The 25,349-nt window shown below is 39.7% G+C and overlaps 1 protein-coding gene across 3 annotated transcripts in view; it reads left to right on the top strand.

The window, feature by feature from the left end:
* Nucleotides 1-423: 423 nt before the first annotated feature.
* The window catches only part of LOC126354328 (SAGA-associated factor 29), a 66,688-nt gene continuing 41,762 nt past the window's right edge, over nucleotides 424-25,349 (top strand). Inside the window, exons 1-3 of one of the 3 annotated variants that reach the window (XM_050003891.1) lie at nucleotides 424-441; nucleotides 4,265-4,424; nucleotides 15,105-15,239. In XM_050003891.1, the coding sequence (XP_049859848.1) occupies nucleotides 4,386-4,424; nucleotides 15,105-15,239 (174 nt within the window). In that variant the 5' untranslated portion in view covers nucleotides 424-441; nucleotides 4,265-4,385. Of the gene's footprint in view, nucleotides 442-922; nucleotides 1,180-4,264; nucleotides 4,425-15,104; nucleotides 15,240-25,349 lie in introns of those variants that run through there. The other 2 variants (XM_050003889.1, XM_050003890.1) reach the window with 2 other exon arrangements.

Here is a 25,349-nt window from a genome sequence, read left to right on the forward strand (position 1 = left end):
CCTATATTAATGACCACTGAAAAGTTGAACTTTCTGTAAAGGCTATTTCCAACAGCTGTAACTCATTTTTTGAATGCCTGACATGCAGATATTGGTATTTGATTACATCTACCGGTTTCAGTATTAGACCATCAACATGGTATAAATGATCAGTCATTAACGACATGCTTTTGCATCTATTATTATGGTAGTCTACCTAATTCTTGTCCCATTTAAATTGCTAATCAAATGCAGAACCCAACTGGTTTTCTTTGCACAGATGATGGCTCGTCCAGTGGTAATCGGATTTGTATGTGCATTTAGGATTGCAGCAAGCATATATTAATGCTATCAATTTTCAGGTATCTCAGTGATATTCGTAACTTAACGTTAGCTGACATAACATCTGACAAATGTGTATCTTTGAACAGAGGAAGAAAAACAGACTAGAAGAATTTAAAAGTAAGTTTCATTCATTCGAAAGTGACTTTTGAAGATCATTTCGGTCTCTGACACTGTCTTTTATTTGAGTATTCAACGCCCAGAAATGAATTCTGTGTTGAATCTATTTTTATTTGCAGTATTTGGTGGATCTGTATTTTCTTCTTTAGACTTCCTTCAAACTTTTAAACAAAAATCTTCACAGCTACATGTAGTACCTGTCAAATTACTACCTTGCGTCTAAAAACATTAACTGACATCCGAAGTCGTCAGTGGAGGACACAAGTGCAAGTTTTAATTGCCTGTGGGAACACCGCTGTACGAGCTCTCAATAGATGTTGTTCCTATAAATGCCTCTTCCCCACCTTAGAATACTTCCTGTTCGCATTGCACTGTCGAGTTTTAACTTTTGAATGGTTTGTATTTTTAATTTTAGGTCGAGGAAATGAAGCTACAATAAGAGCACGTGTTGGTCCTAGCGTCTTCCGGATCAGCTATATCACGCATAGTGTATAGTGATCACAGTCTAAAATGTTTGGCTGTGATATTCATCTTCAATGATACCAACCAAGGAGGTTCGATGCGTATAAAATCAAAGATTTTTCTTTTCCACAGTATCTACTGCAGATAGACGGACTTGTGTTTGTTTATTTACATACACTACCGTGACAATTTTTCGTAACAGCTTTTGTGATTCGCATTGTTATGTGAACGGGAGTTATGAAAAATGAGAAGCAGTTGCGACGTGTTGTGAATTTTGTTAGTATTTTGTTGCATGAGAATAAATGTTTTTATGTATTTATAAGTTGAGGAGCGCCGGAACAAAAACCGATAAATCTGCATTTGCTGTTAATACAGAAAGTAACAAATAGTGATCTCTAAATGGCTCCACAAGCTATAAAAAGAAGTAACACATCCTAAAACACATTTTGTGGCAGCATGTATTTTTACTCCCAATCCCCCTCCCCCCCCCCCCTCCCTTCCCACTACAGCTCAAATACACCAATACAGCAAAAGTGGATATATCTGGTTTTGTTCCGGCGCTCCTCAGCCATGACTTTAAATGAAATACTTAGGTGAAAGTTAACATAATGTTATTTGGTGCCCACCTAAACAAGGGATCTTTGAACACTACAAATACACAGCTTATTTGCTACATATATTTTCGCTGCCGGCGTTTTTTTTAAAAAAATAACGAAGTACGTTACATTTAAATTGTGTTCTAGATTTTGTGTGTAGGTGCTGCGTGATAAGCTCCCCCCATGTCACAGATTAGTCTGTTACTATAACTTTTAGGTCAGAGCAGTATTTACACCCCACCCCCATAATCTTGGTTATGGTGACAGACTGATCTGTATGGCAGTACAAGGTTTAGGTTAGCTTGAGAGATGATAATTTGAATTGTGAATGTCTTAAGTTAGTGCCATATTTAAGCGCACTTTGCCGAATTTAATGGACTTTTTCTTATAAGAACTACAAATCCTAGATAAAAGCTACTATTATGCTCCAACTACATTTGTGTAGTTGTAACTTTCAACTTTTTGACTTCAAAATTATTGGTATCTTTCTTAAACCGTGTACAGTGTCATGTCCTATATCCTTGGGAAAGTGATTCACAGATAAATAAATACCAGAACAAGTCTACGAAGGCACATGTCATATTTGATGCACTCTGGTATATGAAACTGTGACTAGAACCCAGAACCTTGCTTGTCGTGCACTCTGCTCATACTGCCCTGAACTACATAGGTATGACTCAACATTTGCATTCACAGCACTAATTTGTGCAATGCCTTTCTCCAGTTATCAGGTCTTCACAGAGGTCTGCATGGATAACCCTGTTAGCAAGAACATTGTCGATGAAATATTAAGATTCCAAGTTAAAGATCCATGTCGACATAGGAGCGTAATTGGTTATGAATATTAGTTGGTTGTATATTTATACTCCAATTTTAAATTGTAAGCCTAAGAACTCATTTATGTAACGTGACTTCTGTTGTGTTTCCTTGGAGTCTTATGCAGTAGCATGTAAAATCTTATCTGTTTGTAGGCCGCATCACTTCAAATAAAACACTCGAGCTTTCAGTAACTGTCTCAGCCATCATTATGAGGAGTTAAAATCACTGACTGCCAGGACTGGCATGATATTCTCCTTGTTGTGTTGTCTGTATAGATTAAAGAAGGTCGTTGAAGGATGAAATATGCATTAGTGCTGAAGTAAATGCAAAATTAATATCGACTTTCGAAATTGTATTGAAAATATGCTTTGTTGCAAGGTGCTTTCTTAATTTTCTGTGTTGAAGGTCTGTTAGATTCTGTAGCTATAGAGTTTGTTTCTCTCCCTCCTCCCCCCCCCCCCCCCCCCCCCCCCAATGATTAACATCAAAAGTAAAATCAAATCTGTGTACTGGACTGGGATTTGTACCTTGGACCTTAGCCTTTAATGGGTTAGTGCTGCACCGACTGAGCTACCATGAGGTGGGCATGGGACCTAGTTTGGTGAAGCACATGCCCCTGAAAGGCAAAGGTCACACATTCAAGTCCACCACACAGTTTTAATCTGACATTGTGTTTTGTGTCATGGCACACTCTGATGCAGAGTGAAAATTCATTGTGAAAAGTAAATTTGTATGAAGTATCAAACAAAATGTGTGACCAGACTGAAGATTTCTTAGGTGGAAGATGCAGTACATTATCTTAGATGGAGAACCATTGACCAGAAGTAGACATAACTTCTGGCATGCCCCAGGGAAATGTCCCCGCTTTTTGTGTTGTGTATTAATGATGTGGCAGGCGGTATTAATAGTAATCTTGATCTTTTTGCCGGGGATGCAATTATCTGTAATCAGTACTAACAGAAAAAGTTGCACCAGCATTCAGAAAAATCTAGATAAGATAGTAGTGCAAAGATTGGCAACTTGCTTTAAATGTTCAGAATTGTAAAACTATTTGCTTCACAAAACAAAAAAGAAATTTTCTATCACTCAATATCAGTGTGTCACAGTTGAAGTCAGTCAACTGATACACATACCTGTTGGATGCTCTTCACTGATGTTTCAGGTCAAGTCTGAAACCTGAACACAATGAAGGATACAGAATGATGCAAAATGCCATAAAATGCAAGTATCTGGTATGCTAGTTCCTTTGTGTTCAGTAATATGAGCTCTCTGATTCTGTGGAAGAATCTCTGTAGATGTGACATGTGGTAGATTGAATCAGGCTTAAAGGTTTCTCAGATAGCAGAAGTGGTTAAGGTGACCATTCCTGATAATTGGGAAATCCAGGTTCGAGTTCCAGTCCAGCACATATTTTCATGCATCATAAACAGCTGTTGTCAGTGTATGCTCACAGTATGCAAATCTGTTTCATAATGTTTACCACAGCTGTAATTGTCAGTGACAGTGTCTGCTCTTTCAGAGAAACATGCATGTTTTGATGACATTGTATTGTGAAGATACAGACACTGTACAAACATACACTCTGTAACCATCAGTATCTCTCAGAAAGCAAATCACAAAGTTTCAAAATCCAGCATTAATGGAGGAACCTTGGTATATAATAAAACTTCTGCAGGGAGCACAAAGACAAGATTTTTTTATAATGATTACAGCACACACAAACACATATATGAAGTTTTTCTTCCACACTCCGTACAATGAATAAAACTGTAAGGAACCCTAATAGTGACACAATAGGAAGGACTATCTACCATACATTTCACAAGTGTTTTTGTTATGTTCCTTTTTTCCAGTGTACTGTAGATTTGTTCACCCATTCCTGATTTGGCAAGTGATAATGTTGCTGTATTTTGTGCAATGGAATTTATTTTGTTCTCCTCCATCAGGTATTGTCCATCATAGTGTTCATTGCTTGGGGTTATGTGATATCTACTGGTCATTATATGTCAAACCAAAATTTAAGAAAAAGTCAACTGATGTGTTAAATTTCTTATAATATTCGAAGTCATGGCATTTTCTGCTGATGCTGCTGCTTTCCAGGTGCAGGTAAATTATTAAAATTATTTTTCTATTTTCTGTAAATACTTATGATTAACTAATCATTTTAGTCTTAAATTTGCCCCCTTTGTTTAAAATATAGATAATAGTTACATCATTGTCATTATGTTCAAATAATAGTTATTTTATTGTATAATCTGCTTGTACTCCTGTATGGAAGAAGCTTGTCCACCAGTCAAAATATTAGGCTCTCATTTGGAAGGGTGGCAGTTCGTGTCGCCATCCAACCATCCAGATTTAAATTTTCAGTGGTTTCTCTAAGTTACCGAAAGTGAAGACTGCTATGGTTACTTCGAAAATGACTTGACCCAGTTACCCTTCTTGTCCAAACCAGGTTTGTTCTGTGTATCTAGTGTTGACGGATTGTTAAACACAGTACAATAGACTACTACAGGGATGGCGATGGGGGTAGGAGTAGGCCCTGCCTATGTGCATTAATTTTCATGGAGGAGCCATTAACAACACTGTGACATACAAAGAAGCTATTTGATAGTCTTTCTAAAACAGACATGATGTTCAACAATTGCTTCTAAACATAATGTTTTATCATTATGGTAGGCTGTACCTGCTGACAACTAATACTGTTTGATCATTACGGGAAGCTGTGCCTGCACACACAATACTAGTTGTCTGCAGTCTTCTGACTTTTGCTAGTGCAAGTGTATGAAGATAATCTGATGTTGGATCAGTATAAGGTGAGATAAGGAAAGATTATTTGATAAAAGTGCACTGACAGTGTACTGTGGCATTTCTGTTGAGTGCTGTTGTTGGTAACTGCAGGCATGGTGAATGATGGAGAGTCAACACGACTTGTGAGTCAGTTGTCAGAAGTCAATCGGCATCCTCATCTGTAATTTCCAATGGTTTATGAATGAAAGTAGCTGATATTTTGTCCCATTAAGTTACAATATAACTACAGGGTCAAAAATAAGAGCTAGAAGGTTATTGCATTGACCAACATATATTGTGCTGCACATTAGACTATGACGGCAATCATATTTTCGTGTGGATAATTTGTTGTCTTCATTAATTAACAACCAAATTGTCACCCTCCAACCTAACCTAGGCCTCGGAATTTGCTACTGGTCAATATGTCAGCTCATCATTACTTTGCATGACATCAGATTTTCTTTCTGGTCTCCATAATGAAAACAGATCAAATCGCACCTTCACCCAAAAGGAATCATTAGAATCAGTGACTCTCAATGATTACCATTTATTATCATCCCATCAGTTATGACCGATGGAAACAAATTGCCATCAGCAGCTCGTAATGGAGGAAGCCTGGGACACTAGCTGGTCCTTTTTAACTAAATGAAGAGCTACACATTGTCCAAGTAAGACAGTATGAACCAGACAGTAAATAGGGCTACAATGGTGTAATTTTTTGTATCATTAATTATGCTCAGACAATGACTAGTATGAATGTTTACCAAAAGGACATCTTAAAACTAATATAATACAAAAGGAACAGAATGTATGATACGGTACTTTTGAATTCTTATGTGGCTCCTATTGTCATTCTCATGTAATTTTTTGTTATAGATAATGAAGATATGTTGTAAAGAAATGATAGACCTCTTCATGTTATCTCTGACATAACTCCAATGCCGTCAAAATGCTTAAATACAGTTCTGTCTCTCCAGTAGTTACTATTTTATTCATGTAGTGCATGCTTCTGTATTACTTGCCCAAATGGGCACTTACTGAAGGCTGATAGTATTTAGCATGTCATTAAGTTTTATGTATAAAAAGTCACGTTGAAGACTTTTATCACTGAATAAAGTGGTACAATGATTAAGGCACTGGACTCAGATTTGGAGGATTGGGGTTTAAAATCCCATCTAACTATTTAAATTTTCCATTGTTTCTCTAAACCACTCATTTGTCGTCCAATTAAAACTTCTTGTCTGTGTCAAATGACATCTTTCTGTATAGTAATGTTGTATAAAGCATAATCTTTCTTCCAACCCTATCCTGAGTACATTTCTGACTGGCATAAAATTCTATGTGAATTGATATGCATAATTTTACTGAGGGCAAACTATATTTTCAATAGAAAAAAGGTTACACACCAGTAAGTTACTGAAGTGTAATAGTAAAATCAAACAATGGAAGATCCAGGATGCAATAATGTCAAAGATAGATTGCTACTCACGACACAGCAGAGTTGCTATGTCTCAGACAGGCGCAACAAAAAGACTGCTAAACAAATAAGCTTAAAGTCAAAAGGCCTTCTTCCAAATTAGACAACATACACACATGCACACTGATGCAAATGTAACTCACACACACGACCACTGTCTGGCTGCTGAGGCCAGTAATAGAATTATTCGCCCATCCCCTTCTGATCTCTCTCTCTCTCTCTCTCTCTCTCTCTCTCTCTCTCTCTCTCTCTCACACACACACACACACACACACACACACACAAGTGCAACTCACACATTTGACTGCAGTCTTGGGCAACTGAAACCACACTGCGAACAGCGGCACCAGTGCATGATGGGAGTGGCGACTGGGTAGGGGTGAGGAGGAGGCTGGAGCGGGGAGGGGGAGGAATACTATGGTGGGGATGGTCGACAGCGAAGTGCTGCAGGTTAGTCTGTGGGCAGGGAAGAGATGGGAAAGGGGGGGGGGGGAGGATTAGTGGAAAAGGAGAGAAATAAAACGACGGTGTGGGAATGACAGCTGTGTAGTGCTGGAATAGGAACAGGGAAGGGGCCGGATGGGTGAGGACAATGACTAATGAAGGTTGAGGCCAGGAGGGTTACTGGGATGTAGGATGTATTGCAAGGCACCCATTTGGCACCATCCTATGCCAACCTATTCATGAGCCATCTAGAGGAATTCCTCCTAAAAACCCAGAATTCTAAACCCCTCGCCTAGTTCAGATTCATCATTGTTATCTAGATTGAAGGTGAGGACACGCTATGCACATTCCTCCAAAACCTAAACAACTTCTCCCTCATTTGCTTCACCTGGTCCTACTCAATCCAACAAGCCACCGTCCTAGATGTTGACCTCCACCTCCAAGATGGCTACATCAATACCTCTGTCCATATCAAACCGCCATCAATACCTCCACTTCGACAGCTGCCACCTGTTCCATACCAAGAATTCGTTTCCGTACAGCCTAGCCACTCATTTCCGTCACATCTGCAGTGATGAGCAGCCCCTCTTGAAATATACCGAGGCTCTCACTGGAGTCTTAACTGATAGTAATTACCCTCCCAACCTTGTACAAAAACAAATCTTCCATGCCTTATCTTTCCAGCCTCCCACCACCTCCCAAAGCCCCACCACCCAGCCACAGAGGAGCATTCCCTTCATAATTCAGTAACACCCAGGACTGGAGAACTGAATTACATTCTCTGCCTGGGTTTTTATTACCTCTCGCCATGCCGTGAAATGAGAAATGTCCTGCCCACTATCCTTCCCACTCCTCCCACAGTGGTATTTCCCGTCCATCAAACTTACACAGTATACTTGTCTATCCATACACAACCCCTGCTACCAACACATTACCTCCTGGCTCATACCCCTGTAATAGTCCTAAATGCGACCTGTCCCATACATCATCCTACTACCACCTACTTCAGTCCGGCCTCTAACATCATTGGTCCTATCAAAGGCAGGACTACCCGTGAAACTAGTCATGTTATCTACAAGTAAAACTGCAATGACTGTGCTGCATTATGTGTAGGCATGACATCTGTTCTTCCGGACATGTCTGAAAGAACAGATGACATCTTCATATTGTATCTTTGGTTGTCAGTGATATAAGCTCCTCACCAAGGACATAAGTGATTATAAGACAAGAGGAACGAAAAATTATGAATTATTGTATAACACACAGAGTTCTCAAACTAGCAGCATGGGTTACTGGTGAAGCTGGAAGCTTGTTTAATATATTGCTCATCAGATTTTTTAAAAAATAAAGGGAGATAAGGCTTTTAAAAATTGTATGAAATTGAATCTTACCCACAAATTTATATTCTAGTTATACAATTACATTTTAAAATTTTTTAGACATGAAATATGTGTAATTTATTATTAATTGCTCTATTTATTTTGCCTAGATTCGAGCCCTCTTTCATATCTGGCCAGGAATTCTACATATTTCACATTGTGTTACATAACAGCACATATATTTAAAACAAGACTTACACTTAGTATGGCATACAATGCTTAGAAATCACTACAGCAACAATACTGGAAAGCGACAGTAGTCAAGTACATGAAGCAGAGCTTGTATTATTCACGAGAAGCAGAACAAGTTACACTTAGCGCATTAGCAGCAACGTACACAAGTGATGAAGTGAGTTAGAACATAAGAAGAATGTGACAGAAATACAGTTAATGAACAGATGGGGCAGGAAAGTGGTGTGACTGACAGAAACAAAAGTCAAAGAAGCATAAGTGGAAGAATATGTAAGAAATTGCTTCGTTCAGAAAAGCTGGTGTTGGTGGGAAGGATCCATATGGCACAGGCTGTGAAGCAGTCACTGAAATGAAGGACATTATGTCTGGCAGTGTGTTTAGCAACAGTCTGCTGGTAGCCTCTAATTTATTATCTAATGAATTAAGTACCTTCTCACTGTAAGTGTAAATAGCATTCTCTATATCAGAACCCTTAAGAAAGCCAAACCGTGACTTGGACAATATATTATTTGCTGTCAGATGCTTAAGGAGACACTTAACACAACCTTTTCAAATATTTTTGAGAAAGCTGCCATAAGAAAAAATTCGTCAGTAATTTGATGGTATCTCCTTATCCCCTTCTTGTTAAGAGGCTTAACTTTGGCGTATTGTAGCCAGTCTGGAAATGTTCTGCTGATAAGAGATTGATTACACAAATAACTTAAGAATTCAACTCACATGAGCATTCTTTGATTAGCTTCATTGATATATTATCATACCCACTAGAATACTTAGATTTTAAGGATGCTACTTCTTTGGGAGATGTGAGTGTCACTTCCATGTTACTGAAATTATTTTTAAAGACTGGTCTCAGATACTTCACTGCACTTTTCATCGAACCTGATAACCCCAACCTGTCAGTAATAGAAATGAAGTACTTGTTTATGAGGTTTGCAACAATACAAGCATTTTTACCAAAGTCTCATTTATTTTTAGAGCTATCTGTTCCTCTTCCTTTTTGGCCCAACTGTCTCTGTTTTCACTATATCCCATACAGTTTTTATTTTGTTGCCTAATGTAATTACCTTTTTCTCATAATAAAGTTGCTTCGATTTCTGGATTACTTGCTTCAGTATTTTGCAGTACTTTTTGTAATGCATTACAATGCTAACATCAGAGCTGTTCCTAGATAGCAGATAGAGTCTCCTTTTTGTTCCACATAATATCTTTATTCCTTGTGTAATCCATGGTTTATTTTTTGGCTTTTGTGTGATTTGAGTTACCTTTAGGGGAAAACAATTTTCAAAAGTAGAAATAACTGTCCGCAGCTAGTGGTCGTGCGGTAGCGTTCTCGCTTCCCTCGCCCGGGCTCGATTCCCAGCAGGGTCAGGGATTTTCTCTGCCTCGTGATGACTGGGTGCTGTATGATATCCTTAGGTTCGTTAGGTTTAAGTTGTTCTAAGTTCTAGGGGACTGATGACCATAGTTGTTAAGTCCCATAGTGCTCAGAGCCATTTTAGAAATAATTTTATTAAGGAATGTTTTGTATTTTCCATTTGAGTCAGAAGTGTTGTAAATGTCTATCCAGTTCATGTCTGTAAGTAATTTCCTGAATTTTTCAGTTTGTGACTAATTTATTACCCTTGTGTATTAAGATCTAACAGATTTTTTTTATCCTGACAAGTTTCAACATTTAACACAAGATGCTGCATTTGTTGTTGTTGTTGTTGTTGTTGTTGTGGTCTTCAGTCCTGAGACTGGTTTGATGCAGCTCTCCATGCTACTCTATCCTGTGCAAGATTCTTCATCTCCCAGTACCTACTGCAACCTACATCCTTCTGAATCTGCTTAGTGTATTCATCTCTTGGTCTCCCTCAAACATTTTTACCCTCCACGCTGCCCTCCAATACTAAATTGGTGATCCCTTGATGCCTCAGAACATGTCCTACGAACCGATCCCTTCTTCTGGTTAAGTTGTGCCACAAACTTCTCTTCTCCCCTATCCTATTCAATACTTCCTCATTAGTTATGTGATCTACCCATCTAATCTTCAGCATTCTTCTGTAACACCACATTTCAAAAGCTTCTATTCTCTTCTTGTCCAAACTACACTCCTGGAAAATGAAATAAGAACACCGTGAATTCATTGTCCCAGGAAGGGGAAAGTTTATTGACACATTCCTGGGGTCAGATACATCACATGATCACACTGACAGAACCACAGGCACATAGACACAGGCAACAGAGCATGCACAATGTCGGCACTAGTACAGTGTATATCCACCTTTCGCAGCAATGCAGGCTGCTATTCTCCCATGGAGACGATCGTAGAGATGCTGGATGTAGTCCTGTGGAACGGCTTGCCATGCCATTTCCACCTGGCGCCTCAGTTGTACCAGCGTTCGTGCTGGACGTGCAGACCACGTGAGACGACGCTTCATCCAGTCCCAAACATGCTCAATGGGGGACAGATCCGGAGATCTTGCTGGCCAGGGTAGTTGACTTACACCTTCTAGAGCACGTTGCGTGGCACGGGATACATGCGGACGTGCATTGTCCTGTTGGAGCAGCAAGTTCCCTTGCCGGTCTAGGAATGGTAGAACGATGGGTTCGATGACGGTTTGGATGTACCGTGCACTATTCAGTGTCCCCTCGACGATCACCAGAGGTGTACGGCCAGTGTAGGAGATCGCTCCCCACATCATGATGCCGGGTGTTGGCCCTGTGTGCCTCGGTCGTATGCAGTCCTGATTGTGGCGCTCACCTGCACGGCGCCAAACACGCATACGACCATCATTGGCACCAAGGCAGAAGCGACTCTTATCGCTGAAGACGACACGTCTCCATTCGTCCCTCCATTCACGCCTGTCGCGACACCACTGGAGGTGGGCTGCACGATGTTGGGGCGTGAGCGGAAGACTGCCTAACGGGGTGCGGGACCGTAGTCCAGCTTCATGGAGACGGTTGCGAATGGTACTCGCCGATACCCCAGGAGCAACAGTGTCCCTAAATTGCTGGGAAGTGGCGGTGCGGTCCCCTACGGCACTGCGTAGGATACTACGGTCTTGGCGAGCGTCGCTGCGGTCCGGTCCCAGGTCGACGGGCATGTGCACCTTCCGCCGACCACTGGCGACAACATCGATGTACTGTGGAGACCTCATGCCCCACGTGTTGAGCAATTCGGCGGTACGTCCACCCGGCCTCCCGCATGCCCACTATACGCCCTTGCTCAAAGTTCGTCAACTGCACATACGGTTCTCGTCCACGCTGTCGCGGCATGCTACCAGTGTTAAAGACTGCGATGGAGCTCCGTATGCTACGGCAAACTGGCTGACACTGACGGCGGCGGTGCACAAATGCTGCGCAGCTAGCGCCATTCGACAGCCAACACCGCGGTTCCTGGTGTGTCTGCTGTGCCGTGCTTGTGATCATTGCTTGTACAGCCCTCTCGCAGTGTCCGGAGCAAGTATGGTGGGTCTGACACCGGTGTCAATGTGTTCTTTTTTCCATTTCCAGGAGTGTATTTACCGTCCATGTTTCACTTCCATACGTGGCTACACTCCATACAAATACTTTCATAAATGACTTCCTGACACTTAAATCTATACTCGATGTTTCCTTGCCATTGCCAGTCTACATTTTATATCCTCTCTACTTCGACCATCATCAGTTATTTTGCTCCCCAAATAGCAAAACTCCTTTACTACTTTAAGTGTCTCATTTCCTAATCTAATTCCCTCAGCATCACCCGACTTAATTCGACTACATTCCATTATCCTCGTTTTGCTTTTGTTGATGTTCATCTTATATCCTCCTTTCAAGACACTGTCCATTCCATTCAACTGCTCTTCCAAGCCCTTTGCTGTCTCTGACAGAATTACAATGTCATCGGCGAACCTCAATTTTTTTTTATTTCTTCTCCCTGGATTTTTATACCTACTCCAAATTTTTATTTTGTTTCCTTTACTGCCTGCTAAATATACAGACTGAATAACATCGGGGAGAGGCTACAACCCTGTCTCACTCTCTTCCCAACCACTGCTTCCCTTTCATACCCCTCGACTCTTGTAACTGCCATCTGGTTTCTGTACAAATTGTAAATAGCCTTTCACTCCCTGTATTTTACCCCTGCCACCTTTAGAATTTGAAAGAGAGTATTCCAATCAACATTGTCGAAAGCTTTCTCTAAGTCTACAAATGCTAGAAATGTAGGTTTGCCTTTCCTTAATCTTTCTTCTAAGATAAGTCATATGGTCAGTATTGCCTCACGTGTTCCAGTATTTCTACGGAATCCAAACTGATCTTCCCCGAGGTCGGTTTCTACTAGTTTTTCCATTCGTCTGTAAAGAATTCGTGTTAGTATTTTGCAGCTGTGGCTTATTAAACTGACTGTTCGGTAATTTTCACATCTGTCAACACCTGCTTTCTTTGGGATTGGAATTATTATATTCTTCTTGACACCTAAGGGTATTTCGCCTGTTTCATGCATCTTGCTCACCAGATGGTAGAGTTTTGTCAGGAGTGGCTCTCCCAAGGCCGTCAGTAGTTCCAATGGAATGTTGTCCATTCAGGGGGCCTTGTTTCGACTCAGGTCTTTCAGTGCTCTGTCAAGCTCTTCACGCAGTATCGTATCTCCCATTTCATCTTCATCTACATCCTCTTCCATTTCCATAATATTGTCCTGAAGTACATCGCCCTTGTATAGACCCTCTATATACTACTTCCATCTTCCTGCTTTCCCTTCTTTGCTTAGAACTGGGTTTCCATCTGAGCTCTTGATGTTCATACATCATACATACAGGCAACTATTAAGGAGAAGATAAGTGTCAGGCAAACAAGCATAGGAACATGAAAATAAAATGAATTAAATAAAATTAAAATTAGAAAACTTCTTTATGCCTGTATACTTCAGGAGAGAAAAATCAAAAACAGAAACAGTTGATACTGAAAGTAATGACATTCTGGAAGTAAAACCAGTTAAGATTTATAAAGTCATATTACTGATAAAGGGAGTAAAGACATCTGCAAGCATTGTTTCAGTAAAAGTGATTGAAACTGGGGACTTGTAATGTACATGGAACTTGGAAAATTATTTACACAATGACTGTGGAGGACTGTGTATCTGAAACAATGCTGTAACTGTTCTGTTTCAAAGAACAAAAGCTATAGACACATCAACCTTCACTGTGTAATGTAAGAGATACTTGGTAGAATATACAGCCTGCAGAGATAAACATGTTGGATTTTAGTAAAGCAAAGGAAAAGTTCACATATATTTGTAATGCTATGAGCCAGCTTCACTTTATCAAGAATACATGGATTTTGAGGTAGTTTTTGAACCAGTTTCAACAAAATTTGTACTTTTCCAGAAAAAAACATTGATGTTCGTAGGCTGAGGAATGTCTGTATCTGAGCACAGCTTCCACTAGACTGCGTCAGGACAGTGGGAAATTCAGAACTGAAGAACAGTTGGACAAGTAAATTCCAGGTCGTTATACTTGTTTCAGCAGCACTGTGACACATTTCCAGATCTTAAGATGAAGGAGGTCATTTGTTACTGAATACACATCTGAATCTCGTTCATGCTGCAGATGACCAGTTTGCTTGTAATACAGATAAACTTCCAGCATCTAAGGAATGAAGAAGGGAGCAAGTTTGAAAGTAGATATAAAGATCTTCTACAATAATACAAAAGTAATATATAGTCCACACATTGAAAAGAAAATAGTACAAATCAATGATGAACTTACAGAACTGGTTGATGAATCTTTTTTTTCTGCTATTGAACATGACAAGATGGACAAGGAAAGAAATTAACAGAAGTGTGTTTTTGGTAATGAACCATTAAAAACTGAGGAAAATTCAACAAGCAATTTAGAGATGCATTCTGGCAATTGCTAGGAGAAACAGGAGTTCAAATGAATGTACCAGCAATTAAAGACATAATTATGACTGTCACGAAACTGGAATGTGGGTAGACAGGACATGTAACCTGGAAAATAGAAGGCAGATGTTTGTTGAGTTCCATGAAATAGGAGACTAGGAAGTGGGTGGATGGAATCATAAAATACACAAGAACAGGATGGATGTGTGCAGCTGAAGACTGTAATGCATGGAGAAGTCTAGAGAAAGAACTTCATTCAGCAGTGGATGCCATATGACTAGCCATGGTGATAATATTTTACAAAGAGATTGAAAATTGTGTATATGTGTGGGGCGGGGTAGGGTGGGCGGGGGTTTCACGCACACACACACACCATGAAACATCCTTCATGATTAAGACCAGCTAACTCCAATTATAAACATGAACAGCCAGCTGATGATGAACCTTCTGGTTCAAAACTGGCAATGGCACTATTTGGTTTTAATAACTAGCCTTACTAACAGTGAGTGGTTGTAGTCTTTTTTTCTTTTTTAAATTTATTTTTGTGAGAATTAAACTGTAAATAAACATTTGATTCTGATTCTGAACTATACAAACATTGATGTAATTGATTATGCTTAATACACTGATATATTTTCGTTTAGGAACGACTGAAAGCCTTATATCATCTTGTGCATGAGATTGAAGAAGAAAGAGTACGGAGTGAACATAACCTTAACAACATATCTAAAGCACATGACAAAATAAATCAAGAAGAAAAAGTTTCTCCATATTACCAGGTAAAAAGTGCTCTTTTTAATAATACCTGGGAACAGTTTTGTTCATGTACTTGTATTCAATTGCTGTTTATCGATGGTTACAATTCATGTCATAATTTGACCATTTGGAAATTTATTCCTTAAATGCTTGTTGTGCCCATCTTATTACGGGCTATCAGAGGGGAGACATGCATGCAATTGGTTTTTATGCAGCATTATCACCATTGTCAGATGTAGAAGTAACTTGCATGTGTGCCCCAGGAAAATGTGTTATGACCTTTACTGTTCATATTGTATATTAATGACCTTGCAGACAATATTAATAGTAACCTTAGACTTTTTGCTGATGATGCAGTTATCTATAATGAAGTACTGTCTAAAAGAAGCCCCATAAATGTTCAGTCAGATTCTGATAAGATTTCAAAATGGTGCAAAGATTGGCAACTCGCTTTAAATGTTCAGAAATGTAAAACTGTGCACTTCACAAAAAGAGAAAAAAAAGAAAGAAAGGGCAGTATCCTATGACCATAATATCAGTGAGTCACTATTGGAATCAGCCAATTCATACAAATACAATGTAACACTTTGTAGTAGTATGAAATTGAATGATCACATAGGCTCAGTTGTGGCTAAAGCATGTGCTAGACTTCGGTTTATTGGTGGAGTACTGGGGAAGTGCAGTCAGGAAGTAGATTGCTTACAAATCACTTGTGCAACTGGTCTAAAATATTGCTCAGATATATGGGACCCATACCAAATGGGACTAACGGGGGATATTGAACATATACAGAGAAGTTCAGCACAAATGGTCACAGGCTAGTTTGATCCATGGGAGAGAGTCACAGAGATGCTAAAGGAACTGAGCTGGAAGACTCTTGAAAATAGATGTAAACTATCCCGAGAAAGTCTGTTTCAAAGTTTCAAGAAGTGGCTTTAAATGATGACTCTAGAAATATATTGCAACCCCCTACAAATTGCTAACAATGCATATAAGATTAGAATTATTACTGCATGCACAGAGGCATTTAAACAGTCATTCTTACCATGCTCCATATGTGAATGAAATGGGAAGAAACCATAATAACCGGAACAATTGTTTGCAGAGAACAGACTTAAATGTAGATATAGATTATCTCCAGATAGTTTCGAACATCGGCCTTTAGGCTATATATATTTAAGGCATTCAGTTAGATTTAATCCAGAATCCCCCTTTTTTTAAAAGCATTTGAGCTTGCAAGGAGGCTGATAATGCTGAAGTTACATAATTTCAGTGTAGGGATAGCAAATCTAGCGATATTAGTTCAGCCCATACAGTGTAGGGCACGTGAAGCATTAAGGTATATAATTTTTCGTAGCAGTTGCAATTTCCCAAACTAATAAAACACTTACATCAATAGTTTGCAATGCAAGCTTATTTCAGTGAAATAAAAAGTAACTGCAGATCGACCTTGCCCCAGGTCGTGAATCACTAAGATTTCAAACATTTTGCACTTTGATTCAGAAGAGAAGAAACTGAAAATTATGTTCATTAACACAGAAAACAAACTGCAGAATAGACCATTTGCAATTCTGCACTTTCTTGTGTTTTTCACCTTGAGATCTATGCAAATAACATATATTAGCAAGAATGTTCATTGCTTTTGTAATGTGCATGTTTCATTTGTATCATTCGATTCTAAATATGATTTGTAAGCCTTCTGATGACCTCAGTCCAGTACCTTGTGGAATCAGAAATATGACCTGATTTCTGAATACCAAGCAACAACACACAATATATGTGCTAATCAAATCATCAGCTACCATGCACTAATAGAGCTGTTTAAATATCCTGAAAGTAGAAAAATTTTTGCTAGGAGACTGAAGGGCATTGGGGTATGTAGTCTGAGAGCTGCTATAAGGCAGCCTGTGACTGACTGTCAGAAGATTAATGGCATGTCTACCATGGAAGATTATGCCCAAATTTTCTTTTACTGGTTTAGCCTTTATTTAGACTTTTAATACCCTACCCATCCCATCCCCTCTAGTCTTGTATGATCACTCAGAGATGCAGGATACTGGTAATACTTAATATGTAGACAGGTTTTACTGATCATTTACCTCCCACCATGTATTCTGTATACTTGATCATAGATCATCTGCATTCGTTGATGGTAATGACAAACTCCACCCACATCTTTTCAATGGAGTTGAGGGCTAGTTACTTCAGCACAAAGGGAAGAAGTTTCATTCTTCGCTGATGTTGGAACCAGTTCTCGATAGCTCTGATGCTATGAATGAGATCCTGTAAATAAATAATCATGTGTTAAATTTGAAATATTATATTTCTGACAAATGCTGTGAAATTTTAATTTTGAGACTGTGAAAAAAAACTGGACCCTTGCAATGGCTGTGTCATCTAAGCAAGAGGTTTAAAAGCCGTACTCAGAAAAGTGTTTTCAGAATCCATGGTACTTCAGTGAGTGCAGCAGACAGAAAAGCACGGCCACAAGAGGGGGGTTGGGGATTGGGATCTGAGTATGGAGTGAATGAAGATGTAGTTTAAGATACTAAACATCTCACATTTTTAGGCTTTCGTTCAGGGCATATAGACCTCAGAAAAGAGACAAGATTAATTTAAAACAGCCTCAGGTTTTGTAATGGTGAGATATTCGACTGTGTTTGTTGTTAGTCTGGCCTGTTTGAGGTCTAGCATTCAATAAAAGCCATGCAAAGTGTTACTTTTTTGTTTTTGCTGATGTCAGAATTTTTGAACTTCTGTTAGATTTTGTTTCATGGCTACAAGTGATATTTTGCTTCACCTTTTCAGTTCAATAACTAGCCTTTACTTTTTTTCCCCCTCTCTTTCCACTCACAAAGATACAATAAATTTACAGATCTATTTTCAGGCGGAGATAGTCTGTGCAAACATCACACATGTTCAGTCACTCAATATGCGGCATTTACTGAAGGCAGCCATGGCCACTAGTGTTGCCTCTTTGCACCTTGTGTGAATGCCATCACTCATGACTTTTCGTTCTTTTGATGTATATGCATAAATAGAAGGTTAATAAACTGTAGCTGAAATAAGTCAATGCTGAGGCAATTAGCCTAGGGAATGAGATGCTGAAATGGTAGATGAGTTTTGCTATGTGGGCAGCCAAGTACATGATGGCTGCAGAAGAAAAGCGGTTATAAAAGGTTGACTGGCAATACCAACTATAGCTTAAGAGATAAACATACTAACATCATATATAAATTTGAGATTTTTATAATATTACTTGAAAATACAGCTCTTCGGTTGTACAGGTAAAAAATTTTCAACTTTTCCTAGGTTTCAACTGCTCTAAGGCAGCCTTCATCAGAAGTAAAAAACTTTTACAATACCTATAACAGAGTTTTGGAATAATATAAAAATTATTAAAATAAACATGTAATAAAATTACATCATAGCTAACTGCTACAGTACAGTAGACAAAGAAAGCATATGAAACTTCCTGGCAGATTAAAACTGTGTGCCCGACCGAGACTCGAACTCGGGACCTTTGCCTTTCGCCGTTTTAATCTGTCAGGAAGTTTCATATCAGCGCACACTCCGCTGCAGAGTGAAAATCTCATTCTGGAAACATCCCCCAGGCTGTGGCTAAGCCATGTCTCCGCATTATCCTTTCTTTCAGGAGTGCTAGTTCTGCAAGGTTTGCAGGAGAGCTTCTGCAAAGTTTGGAAGGTAGGAGACGAGATACTGGCAGAAGCAAAAGCTGTGAGACCGGGCGTGAGTCGTGCTTCGGTAGCTCAGATGGTAGAGCGCTTGCCCATGAAAGGCAAAGGTCCCGAGTTCGAGTCTCGGTCAGGCACACTGTTTTAATCTGCCACGAAGTTTCATATCGGCGCACACTACGCTGCAGAGTGAAAATCTCATTCTGGAAAGAAAGCATACTTACATAAAGTAAATAGTTATGAAATGGTTTAGAGCAACAGTGCTCACGTTAAAGATAAAAATATATTTGTTCATTATAAAATTTTCCTAGGAATGCACAACATGATTAAGACGCGCTGCTAAGTGTCGCGTGTGCGGCTCACTGTAAGCAGCATCAGACTGACAGGCGCGTGCGCCGCCGATGTTAGCAAGTCGGCACCTTGTATCACGCCATCTAGTATTGCATGCTTGTAATTTACAGTGACAACAGCTGTCAGAAGCATTGGAACAGGAGCGCACGTAATGTGCTGATTACATTGTGTCAGATAGTATGTAACAGATAAAAAGTTGAACAAAATATTATACTGTAAAACAGGGAGAGAGAGAACAATATTTAAGGCTACAGTACAGGAAGCATAATAGCAATATTCCGCAAGGGCTTTACACCATCAAAGAAATTTTTATCACGTAATTGTAATTGCTCATTGAGGATTAAATGGTCGTTACGGGAAAAATGTTTGAAAATTTCCAACTGTTCAAGAATATCAAGCTGAAGCCTTTCTTTTCCGTATGTAAGACACTAATATCATGAACATCCTTAGGTTTGTGTCCTGTGATAAGAAGGTGGTCAGCGAATGACGAATTATGTATATTCGTACCTTTTTTCCCCTAATAGATGCTCTTTATATCTAATCAAAAAAGCTCGTCCAGTCTGTCCTATATAATAAGCTGAGCAAGTGTCACAGGTTATTTTATAAACGCCTGTGTTTTGCAGAGGCGACCGTCTTGGTTTTAAATTATGGATAAGATTATTTTTGAGAGAGTTGTTGGTAGAGAAAACTCTGTTGCAGCCATATTTATTTTTAAGGAGACGTTTGCAATCTGTAGGTTATTGGCCCTACATACGATAAAGAGAAGTATTTCTTCAAATCGCTAGGCTCGTCAATAGTAGTCCCAAGCGTGGTAATTCTGTTATTGGTTTTCTGTCTGAAGACATCATCTACTATATTTGGTTCGTAACCATTATTAACTGCAATGGTTTTATTTAGATTCAATTCGGTTTTTCAAATTTCAGAGGACAAAGGGGTTGAGATTGCTCTATGAACAGCAGAGTGAAAAAATTCTTTTTCTGTGAGATCGTGGGTGTGTGGAACAGGCTGGCACAATTTGGTCAGAAAAAGAATCCTTACGAAAAATATTGAAAGAGATTTTCTCATTCACTATTGTCAAAGTTAAGTCTAATTAATTTAACTGACAGGAGCTGTTTTCAAGTTAACATGTGAAGGTGATTTTTTCATGTAGTTTGTTAAAGATCTCAAACAGGTGGTTAATGCCATCGTTCGTTCCATTATAGATGATTAAAATGTCATCGATGTACCTAGAATATGAAACAATTCCTAAGGTGGTAGTGAAAATATTTTGAAAAATGTCTCTTCTAGAGAGTTGATACAAATGTCTGCTAGGATGCCAGCTAAGGGATTGCCCATAGCAAGACCATCAGGTTGTTGGTACAGCTGTCCATTGAATTTGAAATAATTGTACTATGTTATGATTTGCCTTAGGTTAATGAAATCAGTGATCTGTTCATCAGAGAGTTCTTTTTTTGAACTAACGTAAGTTAGTCTCTATGATATCTAAAGTCTTTAGTACAGGCACATTGGTATAAAGGTTTTTAATATCAAATGAGAACATCTTTGTGTTTTTGTCGCAGTGTATGTCTTTTATTTTTGTTGATAAGGCTCTGACTGTTAGCTATAGAGTAATTATCGCGAAAAACATAAGACCGTTTTAATTTATCATTAAGGAATTTTGCTAGATCATGGTAAGCGCTGTTCATACTATTAGAAATAGGACGAATAGGGTGATTTATTTTGTGGACCTTAAACTGGGACCGATGCTTAGGCGGCTGGGGGTTCATGTTAATCAGCTGTTTTTTTCTGGAATGGCTTAAGTAAGGAATTTTCATCATTGGCCGCGGATCTAATTTCTTTTTGTAAAATTGGGGTAGGATCTACCTGTAGCTCAGAAATATTGTTTCCCTCAAAAAATTCTAAAGTTTTTGATACATATTCATCTTTTGTAGCAATAATAAGAGAATTACCTTTATCTGATTTTGTTATGAGAGCATCATTATCTCTAAGTTTAACATTAATAGAGTTGATTAATTTTTTGTCATAATTGACATTTTCAGGACGAACTACATTTCTACTAAGCAAATTACATACATCATGAGCAATTCTGGTCTCTTGCGATCTTTCGATTTTTACACTATCTAGACCAGTTTTAAGTTCAACAATGATATTTTCTATTACATGCTGGTCAGATAAGTTTGGTTTGACATTGTATTTTAAACCTTTTCTTAACAAAGAGATTTCATCTTTAGTAAAAATTATGTCAGTTTTATTTAAAATCCTGTTAAAAAAAACTTATGATCACTTTTTTTCAAAATTATCAGTGCACTGTGCCTTGTCTACAGGTAAAAGGCGAAGAAGTTTATCCAATTTTTTCTTATGTCTGTTATAAATGACTTGCCTATGCACTTCTATGCTCTCGTTAATATTACACCAAAAGTCATCAATTTGAAAGTTATGATGGTTACGAAACATTTTGGTAAGTTCTAAGTACAAATAGTATGCTTCTTCATTTAAAGCTTTGCTTTGCTTTAATTGAGCTGCTAACTGTCACAATCAAGCGATGAATCTTAACCCTTTGTCTAACGTGTATCCTGGCAAACCTGCAGGAGCTGCCATAATCGTCTGCTTCGTGAGCACCAAATTACATCAGCAACAAAAAAAAAGAGGAAGTGTCAATAAAGGTTCAAAGCAACTGTAAGTGTGACAAAACTAATTTTGTTCATTATCTTCATATCAAAGATGATAGGAAAACTTACAGAAGCAATGAACCAGTTGCTACTTATGATGCATATGGGAGTGAAAAAGTAAGAAAGTACACAACTGCACTTGCCTACGTCTTCTGATTTGTTTCTGCTTCAGTAGTTAGAGATTCAATATTTTCTTATTAATCCACAGTTTGGTTTCAATGTATTACTCTATAATCCATGACATCTCCACATTTTGGTGGTATTCCTAGTATCTTACTTGTGTATGGCACAAGACGAGATACAATTCGTTTGAGATGAACAGTGCATAGATCTTACTGTTTCTTTGGACAAGATCATTTTGCACTCGATTTGTGAAAATAAGCTTTCACCACAAGCCGAGCACAATAGGGGTACAATTCATTTGTATCTTTCAATACCTTTGTTATCTGCTGTCAGATTCACTTAGATGAGAGTCTGCTAGCACAACTCCACTGATGGCTGGCTGGAACAGGCTATGGATAGCAGTGAGGACAATGTGAGCCATCCAAGAAGTTCATCATATTGTTAGTGCAGTTAAGACGTCACCAAACTGCAGAGGATGTTTGGTACCTCTGTGCTTATTCTCTCTCTCTTGGGATTGGTGCTGAGAGATCCTGCTAAATTCTTCTAATATTCTCTTTTCATACTAGTGAAATAATTTTTAGTAGTCATTTGTTTGTATGAAAAAGAGATCAGAAATTTAATATTTCCACACTTAAATTGCAACTGGTTTTATATTTCATGTTGTGAAGCGTCAGCATTAGCTGTCACCAGAGAAATGTTAGAGAGCTGATTGTGGAAGTATCATGTTAGCTCCTTGGAGCACACTTGTCTCGTGATCTAAGGCAGGCGTAGTTGCTGGTTCAGATGTCGTTAGTCTAGCGAGGTGTATGACTTCAGTTTTCATTTTCTCTTTGCAAACTGCCAGAATTGAATTCAGTAACAAAATACTGAGAAAACCTTTGCATTACATCATCTGAATTATTACCCAATTTTTATTTTTCATCTTCAACAGTCTTCTGTAATGTAATAAACTTAGTTCATTACTAGTTTGTTATTATTATTATTTCTTTCCTATCTCAGACGTTATGTCTTGTGAAAAATGGAAAGTGACACAGACCTTGATCAAGCGTGACTTCCTTTTAACTGTACGGTATATGTTACATTGCATTTAGGAACTTTTGGGTAATTGAACATATATCAATAATTAGAGATTTTTGTGGTTGTATGTATACATTTGGATGTAGCTGCATTGCGCTGATGTACTGGTGGATATTGTGTGGTATGACTCCTGTAGTTGACAGTATAATTGGTATAATGTCAACTTATTATTATTATTATTACTATTATTCATTCACGTGCAAGAGCTTTCCTAATCCTATTTAGTACTGATACATATGACAGTGAATATGGAAGAATGGAATATTGTATGTTTTTCCATGCAAGGTGTTATAACTTCAAGTTGAATAAATATATTTCAAGGAAGAAGCAATACATGAAAGTCACAGATCAAGTAAACAGAGTAAGACGTGTGTACACTTTAACAGTCAAATCATAACTGAGTCCAAGTCTAGCGACCACTGGCTGGCTGGCCACTTAGGTGGCGCTGCTGCTGCATTGCTGGCAGACAGCACCGCATGTAGAGGACGCATGTAACTGCGCGGCGGCACTTTGAAAGATTGGCGAGTCACAACACTTTTCCCCCTCTGAATTTTTTGCACAGGCCTTGATGGAAGTGACCTGTAGATTACTGACGTCCATAGGTGTTGTTTGACTGTCCGTAAAGTCTCGAGGAGGAGGCTTTCCGTACAGACGGAAGTGTCCCCGATGATAAAGGGTCGAGATGACAGGAGACGTGGGGTCGAATCTGCGGGGTCCCCGTGCACCAATCTGCCCGTTGCGACAAGTCCGGTTGTTATAACAGGAGACATGGTTGCTGTGTCCGTGTCCGTAGGAGAAGGAGGCGAGTAGAGTTGTTCTGACAGATGATGGTCATCTGGTTCCTGCATGGGCACGTCTCCTGTTGGCGTCAGTTCTTGTGGTGGCACCGATATGATGGTGATAGTGAGAGGACTGCGTTGTGAGTAACGAGAGATTCCAGGATCCTGAGTGTCAGGTAGAGCCGAAGGTGGTGTAGCAGCATCCGGAACAGGCGTTGCCGGCATACGAGGCTGAAGCTGGTTCGAATGACGCACTGCAACACCTGCATCCATCTGGATTTCATACAGGCGTTCACCACGGTGTCGTAAGATGTGGCCATGACTCCATTTTGGCCGCCTGCCATACCCATACAAAGTCATCGGTGGTGAACCGGCCAAGCGAAGGCACCTGCGGCCATGAGGTGGAAGGTCGCAGAAAATGAAGTAGTGTGAGGGGCTGTCGGCCATGTAAGAGCTCAGTCGGACTGCGGTCGTCCATGGGGGTGACACGGGTAACAAGCCAGAAATTGGAGAAGCTCATCATCAGCAAAAGAAGTCAGGAGCTTCCTCATCTGAGCCTTAAATGTGCGGACCAGTCATTCAGCCTCACTGTTTGACTGTGGATGGAACAGAGGGGCAGTGACATGCATGACGCCGTGACGGGCACAAAAATCCGCAAAATCGGAAGAGGCAAACTGCGAACAATTATCAGTAACAAGAGTAGAGGGAAGGCCTTTCAAAGAGAAAATGCGAGCTAGAGCATTGGCGGTTGCCGCACTGGTAGGCGACATGCAACGGACAATTAAAGTAAAGTTAGAGCAGGCATCAATAATGAGAAGCCAATAAGTACCTAAAAAAGGTCCCCCAAAGTCAGCATGAATACGCTCCCAGGGCTTCTCAGGCGAAGGCCACGGTGACAAAGATGACTTTCGGGCGGTGACCTGTGATGCACAAGGGCCGCAGGCAGCGACCATGTGTGCGATTTCAGAGTTGATGCCAGGCCAGTACACATGACAGTACGCCAGAGATTTTGTGCGAGACACACCCCAGCGCCCTTGGTGAAGGAGGCGCAAGACCGAAACACGCAAAGACGCATGTACCACAACACGCGGCGACGCATTTTCGGTGGAAAGGAATATAACACCATCCCTAGCCATGAGGCGGTAACGCAAAGCGTAGTAGTTCCGCAATGGATCAGAAGTCTTAGCGGACAGACGATCTGGCCAACCCATCTGAATACAGTGTAAAACCCAGTAGAGGGTAGGGTCAGAACCCGTAGCAGCCGCCAGCCGGTCCCCAGTGATGGGGAACTCATCCACAGCCTGCTGCTCGGCATCATCCAGGTGGAAACACAAAAGTTCGTCCCTATCGAATGCCAGATCAGGACCCATGGGAAGGTGAGACAGTGCATCAGCATTCGCATGTTGAGCCGTCAGCTGGAAATGAATCTCATAATTGAA

Source organism: Schistocerca gregaria, chromosome 3 (genome assembly GCF_023897955.1).
Source record: "Schistocerca gregaria isolate iqSchGreg1 chromosome 3, iqSchGreg1.2, whole genome shotgun sequence".
In the NCBI taxonomy this organism is placed as follows: Eukaryota; Metazoa; Arthropoda; class Insecta; order Orthoptera; family Acrididae; genus Schistocerca; species Schistocerca gregaria.